General features: G+C 40.0%; 1 protein-coding gene across 1 annotated transcript in view; it reads right to left on the bottom strand.

Annotated features, from left to right (window-relative positions):
* Positions 1 to 16,237, bottom strand: part of LOC139940883 (uncharacterized) — a 51,074-nt gene that overhangs the window by 3,405 nt on the left and 31,432 nt on the right. The window contains 12 exon segments of the mRNA XM_071937258.1: positions 1,129 to 1,242; positions 2,146 to 2,287; positions 3,355 to 3,435; positions 3,896 to 3,961; positions 4,797 to 5,066; positions 5,820 to 5,995; positions 7,011 to 7,083; positions 8,216 to 8,359; positions 9,473 to 9,571; positions 12,266 to 13,350; positions 14,685 to 14,814; positions 15,220 to 15,537. Of these exon segments, the coding sequence (XP_071793359.1) occupies positions 1,129 to 1,242; positions 2,146 to 2,287; positions 3,355 to 3,435; positions 3,896 to 3,961; positions 4,797 to 5,066; positions 5,820 to 5,995; positions 7,011 to 7,083; positions 8,216 to 8,359; positions 9,473 to 9,571; positions 12,266 to 13,350; positions 14,685 to 14,814; positions 15,220 to 15,537 (2,698 nt within the window).

The raw sequence follows: 16,237 nt of genomic DNA, 5'->3' as shown, positions 1-16,237 counted from the left end.
GTTAGCAGAAAAATTGGGTGGCCATATTGCGTGTTTACCGTGGATTTGCATTGTGACGTCATTTATTTTCGTGCCGTAAGCACCGGAAGATTAGCATGCCTTTTCGTGTGCTTACGGTTAGCAGCGCTATGAAAAAGAAATTGCACAGTAAGCACAAAATCGGCCGCTAAGCAGCGCTATGAAATTGGGCCCTGGTGGTGAAACACATGTCATGCTTCACACTTGGCCATATATTTACTGCCCTGACATGTAACCTTCTCAAATAGGAGGAATTTTAGCTGCAAAGCTTTGTAGTGTTGTTTCAAAACAACCAATTATTGCCACCCATTATTCCCACTGAAACAAGTTTGTGTCATTGTGAACAAGAGATGGCGTCTACAAGGAGACGTTTACATTGTTTAGGTTTTCTTGACAAATTTGCAGAGTTGGGGCAGGATGAGTTTCTGTGTTCTGTGTTTATTGTGAACAAACTCCAATTACACATATTTATGTGTGTGTTATACAAAAGAAATATTAATTGCATTTCATTCGTGCATTATTCATCCGCGCTTAGGTCCGTCAAGCAGTGACACTCATGGTGCTCCAACATTATTACCCCTGGTCACTGGGACTTAAATCATTCCTTAAACCATCTCAGCTCCATGGGGAGTATACAGCCTTGTGCAACAAACGCGACACTCAACCAAATCAATCACAAGAACCATTTCTGCCCTCACTCACAGGTACCCATTTACCCCTGGGTGGAGAGAAGCAATTATATTTAGAGTGAAGGGTCTGGCTCAGAGACACAAGTGTCACGACCAGGATTCGAACCAACACTCTGCTGAACAGAATCACCAGAGCTTGAATTCGGTCCTCTTATCCGCTCGGCCATGACACCCCACAAAATAATCTCTCTGTGGAATCTGGCTTTCCCATTTCATTCAGCTTCACCTTGCAAAATGGAATATTCAAGACATCATCTTATAGTCTGCATTCTGCGTCAATGCATTCAATTTGTTCTTAAATGACCTTTGATTGATTGATTGGTTGATTGATTGAATATTTGTATAATATATATCCTGTATAACTTGGTTAAAGTTTGATTTCGTTGCAGAAGTTTAAAAGAGAACATTGTTTTTGCTTTACCCTTTGTCCCTCTGCTTCGTGATGATACATGCTGGATGAAGTTCATATCCAAGAGTTTCTGACCAATCATCTTAGCCTTTCTCTTGTACTTGCTTCTCTTGCTTGTCGGCCTCTCTGCTCAGACAAACCAGATTAATTGTATGAAAATTTCGGCAAATCACTGCATAGTGATGTACCCCTAAGACGTTACACCTCGGAAGACATTTAACAACAAACAGTCAATGGGGAAAGTCAAAAGCTCTAATGGGAAAAGATTTTCTAAGCTTTTGATGTTTGACACAAATATCATCATTACCTACATGTAGAACAGGCCTGGGATTTAAAAGGGCAAGGCCATTTTCATTTTGCAAAGGGCATTTTAATTGAAAAATATTAAAGTCTACGGGAAACTTTCGAAGGAGGTCACCGAAGGCCATGGCCTGCGTGTAATAGACCCTTCCCATGAAATATGTAAATTGCACGTAGCGAGAATTTTGAGAATTATTTCACTTTGAAGCAATGTGGTTCTGGAAAATCTATCAGTTTTTATCCCCAAAATTTGAATCTGAAAAACATTACTCTCAAACGTTTCCCAGATTGTGTATTCCAATTGTATTCTTCCTGCATGGAAACAGGGCTCTGTATTTTTGGGGAGATCTCAAAAAAAGGCTACCACCTTTCGCAAGGAAATTTGAACAGGTTAAAGGGAAGGTACAAGTTTGGTAATTACTCAAAACAAATATTAGCTTAAAAATTTACTTGGTTACGAACATTGGAGAGCTGTTGATAATATAAAACACTATGATAAACGGCTCCCTCTGAAGTAGCAAATGTTGAGATACACCAAGTGAGAACACTGGTCTTTGACAATTACCAATAGCGTACCTTCCCTTTAAACTTATGGCATTTATATACATTTATATCGTATTAAAACGGTTCCCAAAACCAACGGTATACACTCCCTTTAAGCATTATTGTGACAATCGCAAGCTCTGTGTGTTAGAATGCAACTTGATTCCCTAATATTTTGATACATACCTTGTGCATTGTAGTAATGGACTAGAAGCCACATGACCATATGATGTCCAGTGAAACACTTGCGCTTCTTATGGAGTGCTTGGTACATGGCTTGTAGTATTTCCCTTGGTAAAGGCTCTGTAGTTGGGTCTGCTTCTACCTCCTATAGGGTCAATACAGTAGGAGTGAACAACAAGTAAGGAAAGAGCCATCAATGGACGGTGAAGCAGAGGTACCAAACGGCACAAATATTAATAATATAGGTTTTCTCAGGCAATTTCGGCAAATGAGCAGCCAATTTAACCACCAGGCTATTCTATTTCGCGCGAAATCGAAATGCTACTGAAAAGGGTAATTTGATTTTGTTTTATGATCAGTCAAATGTAATGTTGCGTCATTCGATTTAACAAAATAATCATTCAATTTAACAATTCATTAAAGCAGCATTCAAATTCGCAGACGCTTCTTGAGGCGTGTGTGTCACGAAAAAGAATGACAATACGCTAAATTGAACAGAGTGCTAAAGGATTTGACTTGACTCAAAACGAAATTGAATAGCCGAATTCTGAATTTGAAACGCAGAAACAACTGGGGTGGATTTCACAAAGGTAGTCCTACCTTAGGACTAGTCCTAGGCAATGCTAAGAGATAGGACCAGTCCTAAGTTAGGATGAGTTACTGGTCCTAACTTAGGACTGGTCCTATCTCTTAGCATTGCCTAGGACTAGTCCTAAGTTAGGACTATCTTTGTGAAATCCACCACTGGAGAGGCAAAACAGCATTAATTCAAACGCATAAAAAATGAAATTGGCTGCTCATTTGCCGTAATTGACCGAGAAAACCTATAGTTATAATAATAATAATGACATTTGTAAAGCGCCCGATGCAAAAACCTCTCGGCGCATAAAGAGACCTAACATTGTAAAGAACTAGGCTGGCAAATATGCACAAGAAGACTGTTCAAAGGAAACAGTGCGGCGTAAGAAAATGACCTGTGACAAAATAATAGTCCAAGCAAATATGTCACTTATTATCGTTGTGTGAATCTTTTGAGCAAATCTGTCCTATTCCATCTGGAATTGGTGACAAGCCTACACATTCACCATGAGTAGCCATCTTGGTTTTCTACTATTCAAACCGAGGGTGAAATAGTCAGGAACCTTCTCGTAAAAAGAATAAAAGCATTCAGATGAAGATTATGTGCAGTGTGGGAACTAGACGAGTTCTTACCCTGAGTAATGTCTTCTGGTAGAGATGAACCAAGTTCTTACTTGATAAGCTGTGAAGCTGCAGCATGTTCAATACCACCTCCTTATCAAACAATAACATCAATACAGAAAGGCTCATTATTTTAATAATAACATTATTAATAGTAGACTGCATCAGTCTAGCATGTATTCCAACATGTAACCTCAAAAATGTTTGAATAATTACATGACCTCCACAGTTTATGAAGCTGTTTAATAAAAGACAACGCAAGTATTTTTTATATAGGATTTGAGGCTTTGCATGGTGAGGTATCAATACCGGGTGTCTAAAAAAACCCACTATACACTTTTGAAATGGCTGCCGAATAATAAAATATACAATTCTGGGGGAAAAAGTTTATGTGTATGGATAGCTTATGGTATCAACTTTGATATGACACCAAGAAGTCTGAAAACAATGCATGCCTGGGTGAGCACTGCTCACTTTTGTGAAGGGTATGAAAATTGGGATAAGGTAGATTTTAATTACAAGTTCATTTATATTGAATGATAATTCAACTTACAGCTGGTTTGACAAGCTGATCTATTTCAAGCCCCTCACCCCTGGCATGAAGAAACTCAATCAGATGCTGCAAAACAGAACAAGCAATCATAATAAAGGAAACAAATAATCATAACAAAACAATGTCTAAAAACTCTATGTACTAAAAAGTATGAAAATAAAGTGTTAAGAAAATGGGACTACTTATCAACCAAAGAGCACACATCGTGCAAATGCAAAAAATAGTTAACATCAAGCCAATAACATTTTTTTTTCTGAGAAAAATACTATAATATAGTATTTTTCTCAGAAAAAAAACCCAGTCAAACATCAAATACATATCAACATATATAGCAAGTATTTAAAGACACTAGAAACTATTGGTAGATGTCAAAGACTAGTCTTCTCACTTGGTGTATCTCAATATATGCATAAAATATAAAACCTGTGAAAATTTAATCTCAATTGGTCATCGAAGTTGCGAGATAATAAAAACACCCTTGTCACACGAATTTGTGTGCTTTTAGATGCTTGATTTAGAGACCTCAAATTCTAAATCTGAGGTCTCGAAATCAAATTCGTGGAAAATTATGTCTTTCTCGAAAACTACGTCACTTCAGAGGGAGCCGTTTCTCACAATGTTTTATACCATCAACCTCTCCCCATTACTCGCCACCAATTAAGGTTTTATGCTAATAATTATTTTGAGTAATTACTAATAGTGTCCACTGCCTTTAAAAACATTTAAACAAAAACATAACCAGGGAGCCAAAAAGCAAACAAGTGAATCTGGAAGTTGGAACCATCCAAACAAAAAGCATCACAATATAATTCTGTGAAAATGTTATAAAAGAAGTATTCCATTAAGTATCCAATGTGCAAAATAAAGAAAAAGAAGTTTGAGAAAGGTGGTAGGGACCTACCGCTATGGACTGTGATAAAAGCATTGCCTGCCTGTCAGCCTTCTCCTTCAGTAGCTTCAAGCCCTCTACCTCAAGCTCAAAATCTGCCACTAGACGTAGCCACAGATTCTCCATGAATAGAGACAGGCAAGGTGGCGTTAACCAACAACCAAGGGCCTTCCAGTGGTCAAACAGGCATGAGGTCAGAGGTTGGAGTCTGTCTGCTATGGTCAGACTGTCAAAGTCTGGGGATAGTAGTACACACAGGGCTTGCTGGAGCACTTGGTTTAGCTGCAATGGAAGGATAAATACAAGAAATTAAGATCAAGATAATGCAACATCCCAGGGCCTTCCAGTGATCAAACAGACATGAGGTCAGAGGTTGGAGTCTGTCGGCTATGGTCAGACTGTCAAAGTCTGGGGATAGTAGTACACACAGGGCTTGCTGGAGCACTTGGTTTAGCTGCAATGGAAGGATAAACACAAGAAATGGAACTCATGCTCATCGTATGCATGCCAGGTTCCTAATGTACACAAGGACAATGATAGTTCCAACACCTATTTTATGTAAAGGGTCCAAACATTTTCTTTTCACAAACAGTACAAGAAAAAGAGGGTGACAAAGCAGAAGATGGAGAGATGAATTAGGCACATACAGGGGGATTGCTTGGCAACAAAGAGCGCAGGATAGAATGAGATGGAGAATTGGTGAATAGGCCTTCCTCCTGCAGTGGAGTGAAACAGGTTAAACGATGACACCGTCATTTTGGCAAAATCTTTTATGGTGAGCATAATTTGATATTTCAGTTAACTTTTGCACATAAGTAGCTCTAAACTCTAATACTGTCCACTGTGTTTGAAGGAAAGAAAAGATTAGTTTGTCAACTTAATCTTTATGAACACTGCCCCTGATTTCACGAAGCGCTGCGACGTTAGGTGTGCCAGGCATCGCAAACCCTACGATGCATTGCTTCTTACGATGAGTTTGATGAAATAGGGGGCTGGACGTATAACACCAACAAGAGCTAGCCTATAAGACTGTACCTTGTATGTAAGTAGGTTGATTTGAGCCTGTAAAGCACTGTTGAGGTAATCTAGATGATCTCCTTCAGCAAGACTAGATGTGTCTATATTCAAATGCTCCATAGGGGCATCGTAGATTCCATTCTGCTGCTGGTCTTCAAAAGACTGGCTGGCAGAGAGACGACGACCTTTCAGTCCTAAAAAAAAACAATGTCTAGATCTTGACTAATATTCTCATGGAAATCCAGCAAATAAACAATGTCTAGATCTTGACTAATATTCTCATGGAAATCCAGCAAATACATTTAGTTTGCCTCTCTCAAAATGACTAATTCTCAAAACTAATTCTCAAAACTAACTAAGTTACTATTTACGCCTCATTTCTAAGGCAGTGGACACTATTGGTAATTACTCAAAATAAGTATTAGCATTAACCTTTCTTGGTGACGAGTAATGCGGAGAGGTTGATAGTATAAAACATTGTGAGAAACGGCTCCCTTGGAAGTGCCATAGTTTTCGAGAAAAAAGTAACTTTCCATGAATTTGATTTCGAGACCTCAGATTTAGAGCTTGAGGTCTCGAAATCAACCATCTAAACGCAGACAACTTTGTGTGACAAGAGTGTTTTTTTCTTTCATTTTATCTTGCAAGTTCGATGACCGATTGAGCTCAAATTTTCACAGGTTTGTTATTTTATGCATATGTTGAGATACACCAACTGTAAAGGCTCGTCTTTGACAATAACCAATAGTGTCCACTGCCTTTAAGATTCTATATTAATTTATCTAATCATATTTTGTTCACATCGATTAAAAACAACATGATATCCTTTATCTGGCTGTACAAAATGATATTTAAAATCCAAGAATTTCACCATTAGGTGTTTTTATGTTTTTGCATCAGCATCTGCCATAACTACGCCTACTTACTGCCGCTTTGACTGAGGCGTTACTTACCACTAGAATCATATGTCTCATGACCGAATCATACTTCATGCGAATGCGAATCAAATTTGATGTGAATTTGACGTCACAACTCTCCTTTCGCAGCGATATTCACAAGTGAGTTGGGCAGAGTTGAACTGCTGCAAATTATTTGTTGCGAATTTGTGACGTTAACATTCACTTCACATTCGCATTCGCAGGAAGTATGAACCGAGCTTTATGCCAAGCTTTGATAGTAATACATTGACAGACAGCGGGAAAGACTTACGAGACTGCAGCATTCTAGACAGCTCTGGTAAAAGGCAAATGATGCTCCACATATTGTTGATTCTAATGCACATCTACAAGTTAGAGAAACAACATTAATTGATAACAGAGACAACATTTGATGACAAGACTAATGTAAAATAGCCTTAAAGGAACACGTTGCCTTGGATCGGACGAGTTGGTCAAAACAAAAGCGTTTGTAACCGTTTTTTATAAAATGCATATGGTTGGAAAGATGTTTGAAAAGTAGAATACAATGATCCACACAAGTTTGCCTCGAAATTGCGTGGTTTTCCCTCTACTGTGCGAACTAACATGGTCGGCCATTTATGGGAGTCAAAATTTTGACCCCCATAAATGGCCGACGTGTTAGTCGACGAGGTAAAAGGAAAACCACGCAATTTCGAGGCATGTTTGTGTGGATCATTGTATTCTACTTTTACAACATCTTTCTACCCATATGCATTTTATAACAAACGGTTACAAACGCTTTTCAAAGACCAACTCGACCGATCCAAGGCAACGTGTTCCTTTAATAGGAAGACAGGGTAAGAGTGACTAAATTCACCTTATGTATATGTATGGCAAGGAAGAGGGGATATGATTGTAGTCAACTTTCCTATTGGTGAAGAGGGTGAATTAAGTTCCGATACTGGATAATTAAGCAGGTAACCATTCACAAACAGTATGGTATTTGAGCTGGTAACCTTGCCTGGTGAGCAAAATCGTTCTGTGCACTGAGCTTAAAATTGTCATGCCTAAAGGCAGTGGACATTATTGGTAATTACTCAAAATAATTGTTAGCATAAAAACTTACTTGGTAACGAGTAATGGAGAGAGGTTGATAGTATAAAACATTGCGAGAAACAGCTCCCTCTGAAGTGACGTAGTTTTTGAGAAAGAAGCAATTTCTTACTCAAATAATAAAAGACTTCAGCTGAAGCCTTTTATTGTGCATCTAAAATCACACAAAGTAATGCAACAAGGGTGTTTTTTCTTTCATTATTCTCTTGCAAATGCGATTACCAATTGAGCCAAAATTTTCACATGTTTGTTTATGTATGCATATGTTGGGATACACCAAGTGAGAATACTGGACTTTGACAATATTACCAAACGAGTCCAGTGCCTTTAAGCAGCTATGACCAAGATGTATTACCAACATGTAGATGTTTGAGATAAATAAAGAGAGTGCATAATGCATACCTGTGATGTTATAGGTTCATGCTTGTCACATAGTAGGGCTGTATCTTTGTTCATGTAGTAATCACATGGAATGTTACTCTCTCGTTCATGTCTGCATCGACTAAGCATCCCCTCTTCACGATTCACTAGAACTCCAGAGATAACCTGCTCAGGAATCAAATAAGAATTGGCAAAAAACTTTAATTTATGTTCCCATTGTGTTGTTTAATTAAAATGACACTTTTGAAAACCAGGGCACAATTTCATAGAGCTGCTTACGCAGAAAATATATTGCTTTACATTTTTCTGCTAAGCAGAAATGAGCAGGACACCAGTCACAAACTACACATGTGGCATGGTAGTTTGGCTGATAACCCTCATGTTATTGTGCTTAGCTACATTTAGTGCTTAAGCAGCTCTATCAGTTTTGACCCAGGCCAACAGAATCAACTAAAAAAACATCTTAGGACAATGTGCCCATACATGTACATTTAACTCTTTCGTCTAACCCATCAATGTACCACGAACACCCAAATTTCACACAAGGACCTTTCAAGGCCGACAAGTGCAACCTTATTTATTTGCTTATGTAATGAACTTTTACATGTACACCTTGTGTACATAATTCATAATGTACCATCTCATCAAATGTGTGTTTTGTGATGTAATTTCGTAGCACACGCACATGTAGTTAAGCTACCAGCTACCTCCACGTTAATCATGTTAATATACTTCTATCTGTCCATGCAGCACAAAGTCATCCAATGAAATCATTCAATTTGTCAATAAACCCTGTCTTTAACCTTGAAGGGTCAACACAGTGTACTGTCACCGTTAGAGGTTTTGCAAGTCTACGAATACACATACAGATACCTCGACACTTTGTGTGTTCACATGACGCGTATCCGCGACTATCGTATTTTGCACACACCTTAGTAACGGAAACAGAAGCTCATATACGTCGTAGAAAAACGGATATTGTTTTGCAGCCTTTTAGTTGTCTTTTTGTCCCAGATCAAACACATTTCCCATTGAATTGCTTTACTAGTATCATGCTTGATATAAATACAAAATTGTTAGTTATTTGCAAGCAAAACGATGAGAAAATGCAGTATATAAAACGTGGGGTCTCTATCAGTCATGCTTGTTGGGAAGAACAGTCATGATGAATGCGAAAACAAAATCCACCAAGCGGCTGATGTGAACGGATACAGTTATGTCCGTAACTGTACCCGCACACTTGCCTAACCTCTCTTATATTTCTAATTGAACCATTACCTGAGAATCAACTAAGGAGTCAATGTTGTCCTTTTCAACAGCACATAAATCCATGGCAAGAAGATTGTTTGCATATAAACAAAGCACCTTGATGATAGCCTAGAAGACAAAGGTAAACAACAACATAAATAAAAATAAACAAAAAGAATACCATAGTTGACATATTGATGCCATGTGTCGCAGAGTGGACCCTTGCGCCACTCTACTCAGACCAATATCATACATAAAACCCAGACACAAGAATGGAACACAGTGACACCAGATTAGAAATAACAAAGAAACTACAATTTAATAGAAGTACCCCACAATAATTTAGCTGTAACAAATCTTCCAGTTTTGCACCTTTACATCCTCCACAGCTTAGGGCAATCCGTACAATATGAATTTCATGCATAAGTAAATAAGTTTACATTCAGACTTTAATACAATGAAAGTTCCCCTAAATAAATAAACAAACAGCAGAACGGCAACATAGAGTTTGTAGTACGGCTGATTAAGTCTCGAAAATAAGTTCGCTCAGAAGAGTGGACCCCCGTCCCCTTGTCACCATCGGTAGCCCCACGTAAGTCTTCCCGCTGAAGGTTGACCACGCCCCAGAGGACCGTTCAGACCAAGTGTGGTTTAGTGTCACGGGAACTCCTGTAAATGTTACATTATAGGAAGCCCTTTACTACAAACAATTCTATTTAAACCCGGTAAAGCTATGCCTTCACAAATTTCACAATGGCCATACCCAAAAGATCAATTAAACAACAACAATAGAATCTTTTAGGCAAACAATAATCAACTCTTTAGGCAAAACAATAGTCAATGGCTGCATGCATTTTAGAACAAGGGACATTTAGTCAATAACGTATGGCTTGATTAAATCCCAGTAAAATTAGTTTAAAGTTACTCACAATGCCTTTGGCTTCGACACCGCTTATCCTTGGGTCCGAGATTCCCGGGAGGATTTGCGTTACTGATGGGCCTCATAAAACACCCGCCGGACCCCTACCCGTGCTAGACGGGTCGACACGACACAGCCTCAACGCTGGCCTAGCTGTCCGCTGGTTCACACCCAAACAGTACCCTTCTCAGCACCCGCAACGCAAATCTCAACCACAATATAAAATTCCTTTGGTTTTATAGTGTACTCTACGAGACCCATTACAAAAGCAGCCCAAATGCATGACGGGACATTCCAACCATAGCGATTCAAACAATTATTTCCCCTCCCATGTTATGCCTATAACAATGCACATTAACTATCCGCCATTTAAAGAAGTAATTTTCCCACATACTGTTACACCAAGCTACTTCGGAACCAGATGTCTATATTAAAAGGTTAAGAAAACACGAGTGGTTCATCATAGTGTTAGCCAGAGGGGTGTCTGGGTGTCTTTTGGACACCCTGTTTTTAATTTGGACACCCTGTTTCAACTGTCATTTACATGTAAATTTATTGTAGGTGAACAATTTGGACACCCAGTTTTAAAATTTCCAGCAAATTTGGACACCCTTTTACCAAATCCTGGCTAAAACCTTGTGGTTCATCATGATTATTATGGTTTTCAGCTTGGTCTATTTTCTTGTTTGAAATTTAAATTATACCCAGGGGTATACATGTAAATGGGTACCTGCGAGGGTAGAGGTTGATAATGAGCGCCACAGCAGCTCGGAGCTGTATACTCCCTATAGGGAGCTGAGAAAGATTAATGGGATGTTATTGGCCCAATGAACAGGGCACTAATGTAAAGCGGTTAATTGTAAAATGCGCTATATTTTTGTTATTGTAACAGTCCTGTCCCAATTTTTATATGGGTAGAGAAAGACAAAACAAATTAATTTTGTATTTATCATTTGGTTCTCTAGAATCCCTTAATGCGCAAGCTGGAGATATTGCATATACCATTTGAAGGTCTTCTCAAAAATCTGTCCTTAACAAATTAGAGGTGTCTACTGTTAGGCCGTGTCTGAATTGACGACTTTGGCTACAGCTACGGCTAGATCAGTCGTCTGTCAGTGTTGAAGAATAGCAGACGCGCGCGCCCTAGCCGTAGCTGTAGCCGAAGTCGCCAATTCGGACACGGCCTAAGACTGTAAGATTTATAGTATTGCTTGGGCCTATCAAACCACATTTACGTCAGTAGAGGTATAAACAAAGTAGGCATACAACTCTGTAGCTGCAAAGCATCATGTGTATTGACCTGTTGATGCTGATAGACACACTATAATTTGACTTTGGGAATACCCTGTGCGGTTCAACCCTGACGTACCGCTTGATTCATTCAATTCTACCCTGACGCATACAAAACAAAACCACACTTGGCTGTTTTCTTGCCTTAGTTTGTTTTAAAGCAGGTGTTTGCTGGGGTACACATAGTTCCACAATAGCTGCAGAACACTAAAGACAGAGCCATGTATAGAAAAAGTTGTGACTGAAAACAAAGTATCCCCTGCTAAACGTGCATTACTGTTTCTTGATGTATGGTCAGAAATGTAGTAAATTGAGTTTGCGTTATACTAACAATGGTTTCAAGGTTTAGTTACTGTGTCAAAAGTCCAAAGTGAATTCCGTTGCTTTTAAAGAATAATTGATTCATTATGACAATAGACCAATCCAGTAGGCTCCGCCCACAACGCACGTGTGAGCATGAACATGTAGGGCTCTCCAATGCCTTTCTGCACAACTCTGCCGCGCGCGCCAAGATACGCGCACGCCTGTCGGACCTTAGTGTCGGACCTTCGTTGCGTTGTAATTGGTTAATACGCAATGGGGCGGAGCTTAATGGGTCGGTCTATTAAACTCACCTCTTCAGTAACTTCTTTCAGTTCCACTTTCATGACTCTCATTCTCTCTGCAAATGTTCTATAATTCAACGATGCAGTGAAGTCTCCATCAGGACCCAAAGGTAAATTAGCATCCGACGGACATAGAATCCCAATCAGTTTCTGCATGAAGCCAATAATACGCTGCGATATGAACATGACATCCACCATACTAGAGGAGAACCGGTCTGGATGCTTGCTCTTTGACTTTGAGTACTGTGTGTGATCTGACTGAAAGGACACGGAGGCCCCACGAGATCGGAGCTGATCCGTCATCGAGGGGAGTGGGTTGGAGGAGGTGGATGTGGATGTGACTGATGAGGACCGTATGCTGGATGAAGTGTTGGAAGATGGCATTGAAGTTGTCAGGCCTAATGCTTCTGGTCTGGGTGATTCCTCTGCTGTTGATGAAGTAATAGCAGATTCACCAAGGGTAGTATTGACATTGTCCAAAGTTAACTCATTAGGCCGAGTGGTCCTGACTGGAGCAATATCACATTCATCATGTGAATCTGTCTCTGGAAGGTGAGTGGAGTCAGTTTCCTTGATATCTTCAGTACTGTTATTGTTATCATCTTCACATGTCAAGTCATTCTTTGTGAGTGGTGTTTGTGTAGTGGAGCTTTCCAAGTCCATGGAACTGTTTATGTCCTCCGCAGTGCTGATTTGAAGATCTGATCTTCCAATATCAATTTGCTTTGGTTTTACTACACCTTCCTGCATGGAGCTAGTCTCCAGAGGTACGTTCGTCTCCAAGGATATCTTGTTATCAGAGTTTGTCAAACGCTGTATAGTACTCTCCTCTGTCTGGAATGAGCCTGTCTCTATTTTCAGGTCTATGCTACTTGCATGTTCATGTTGAGGCACTTTGGCAGTGAAGCTAACCACAACCGAGCCTGCCTCATCAATTCTAATATCAGAGGATGACGTGACCAAAGGGCGAAAGTCGGCTGTTGTTGCGTTTCTTCGAAGCAAGACCACAGGATCTTCAGTCTCTTGGCACTTTATCTCTGGCATTGACTGGATTCTTTTTATGCTTCCACTGCCATTGAAATATAAAGCAGCACCTACAAAGTATGGACAACAAAAACAATTATAAACCCACCTCAATTCCTTAAAAATAAATCTAGACTTAGAGGTATTACTTGAATTGGATGGATCTGGTACTCGATCCTCAAGTCACCAACTCAATATAATAATTTGGGAGGCTAATCATCCTTACTCGCAGCTAAGAGCTGAATTGCGAAGGACGCAGCTACAACGTGTTCGAGAAGCAGGCATGCAAGGGGGCCTTTGGCAGCCAGCCTCATCAACACATTATGACCACGGAGCACAGCAAGAGATCAATAGTGTTTGATTTTTCACGAGGGAGGAAAACCGGATGGTCTGGAAAACCCTCGTGGCACATTAGAGAACTAACTCACAACTCAACTCACACATGGCCTTGGCCAGGTATCAAACCAAGGTCACCTTGGTGAGAGGCGGAGCGCTTTACTTAAACAGCTACCTGAGCGGAATGTTTTCAACGGAAATGGTATTTTAACTTGTTTATAATGCACTTGTAAACCATTTTAATGTAATTTTGATATGTGTACACTGAATTTTTCGTGATTATCGATTAAAAAGTCAGGCCCCAACCTAAAGGTTTTGAAAAACTAAAAACACTTCTGCCGTTGACGGCGCGCGTCAAAGGACAATGCCCCTGACGTCATGTCTGGGAGTTTGCTTTGTTATACCTCCACGATGCAACAAAGCGGCTTTACAAATTGGAGCTCCCACTTATGTTGTTTTGAGAGTGATTACATAGCGGGCGTTTCGCAAATCTCTCAGAAAAGTGCTGGATAAGGGCATTCAAAATGATTTTTTTTTTTTACACAATTGAAATCTATTTATAATCGTATGACTCAATTTCTTTATTCATTGAAAACATTTTAAGTGAAATTCAGCAAAGTTCACGACTTGACATTATTGTTCAAGCAAGTCTTTAAATGTCCAATACGGGATGAGGCATACCAATCTCATAGGGGGTCCAAACATTTGGGTGCTTAGTTACCATGGGGTGTTTGAGAGGATTTCGGACAGCTCTCGGCCAAAACACTGAGGATGTTTTAGAGCAAAATGTAGAACAATGAGCAGGACTTGTGGCGGTAAGAAAACAATGATGACAATATTCAGAGTGAACAACTACAGTAAATAAACACAGAATCAATTAATGTAGTCCTCATTAATATGAGAGATATAACAGTTTGATAATTCAGGTGAGACCTTTGACAACCAAAGAAGATTTGTAATTTGTTTTTGATAATCCCAGACTATTATTAAATAGTCAAAGCAGGGGTGATAAAAGTGTCTCCATGTGGGATCAAGTATTCAAAATAAGTCAAGTGACGTCGGAGCTCACCTTGTTGGTTTCTACCCTTTGGAGTCTCCTCTGTGGTATTATTGCGTTGGTCTTTGGGATGTAGTCTGTGACTGGGTACAGTGGTTGAAGAGCTGGTTTCAACAGTAGGTGTTACTTGACTGGATGTCTCCTAAAACCAAACACAGACCCAACATTGCGTCAAAGTACAAATGACATTAATACATGAACAGTTGTAGGTGGCATACAACTTGCAAAACTAGTTAATGGCTTGACTTGTCAGAAAAAAAGTTAGTCTTTCCACACCATATACCGAGGGACTGACCAAGGCTGCCTTTATACATGTCCAATTATGTCTAGGGATGTCCGTTAAAGGAACGCCTCTGACAAAAGCAGGGGCGTGATTGGCCAGGGCAGTCCGGCCAAAACCGCTGTATGTTAGGGCCAATGAAGACATTGATGACGTAAACATCAGTCTGAGTAGCTTTGAGACACTCAGGGTGTTCAGGTAGTTTGGTAGTAGCTACTAGCCAGAACTACAGTCTTTAAAAGCTACCAATCAAAGTTCGCTATTTACCTGTTTGGTTTGGACTCCATTGGATGAGCCATCCATTGAGGGGCCTACTGGTCTGAATGGGGAGGCAGGAGAATGTCTTAAGATGCTGGAAGGATTCTGCCATTGTCTTAGGGGAGGCTCAGGGGATCAAAGTTTGTAATTTACCTGTTTGGTTTGGACTCCATTGGATGAGCCATCCATTGAGGGGCCTACTGGTCTGAATGGGGAGGCAGGAGAATGTCTTAAGATGCTGGAAGGATTCTGCCATTGTCTCAGGTGAGGCTCAGGGGATGTCGGCTCTGATGGTGAAGGTGTGTCTTCAATGAAGTCAGGCTCAAACTGAAAGTATCATAATAAACAGTTGTCATAAGAAACAGCTATCATAATAGTGCTTATAATCCAAATAAATCTGCACAGTCTTAAGTCAACCTTTTAAAGGAAATTATTGACTTGAAATGCAACTCACTACATGATGATGAGATAACTGCCAAACTGAGAAACTCTATGAACCTGTGACTGAGTCAGTAGAAGTCTGGAGCTTTTCCACAATGCTGTTTCAGCTTGGTCTACGTTCAATCCCTGCACTAGACTTGTGGACAAGTCATTAAATGTCTGTCGCGGTGATAGCATTCCGACTGTTTTTTAACCAAATCTCCACGCGATTCCCGCGGTATTCTCGTGAGACTGCTGGCCCCGCGAGACTACTGCTCTCACGACTACGGTCCCATTGGGGGTAGAAGTCGGTAACCAGCAGTTCGCGCGAGAGCAGTGATATCGCGAAAGCACCGCCACAACTCAGCTATCTCACCGCGGCAGACCATCAACGACTTATCCACAAGTCTATCCCTGCACTGAAAGCACATGGTTTCAAGACTCCTGATGGAGCTACTGATTGAGCCATGAAAAGGCCCTTCTATTCCATTCCTAAGGTGTCTTTTTGATTCAGATGAGGAATCTATCAGTCAGAGCTATAATCTCAACATAACAATAGCACAGTTATTCAATTGTACCAATAGCCCCTTTGTTCCTACTCTGGAGG

The sequence above is a fragment of the Asterias amurensis genome, chromosome 8, assembly GCF_032118995.1.
Source record: "Asterias amurensis chromosome 8, ASM3211899v1".
NCBI classification, from domain to species: domain Eukaryota; kingdom Metazoa; phylum Echinodermata; class Asteroidea; order Forcipulatida; family Asteriidae; genus Asterias; species Asterias amurensis.
This window is presented reverse-complemented; position numbering and strand designations above follow the sequence as displayed.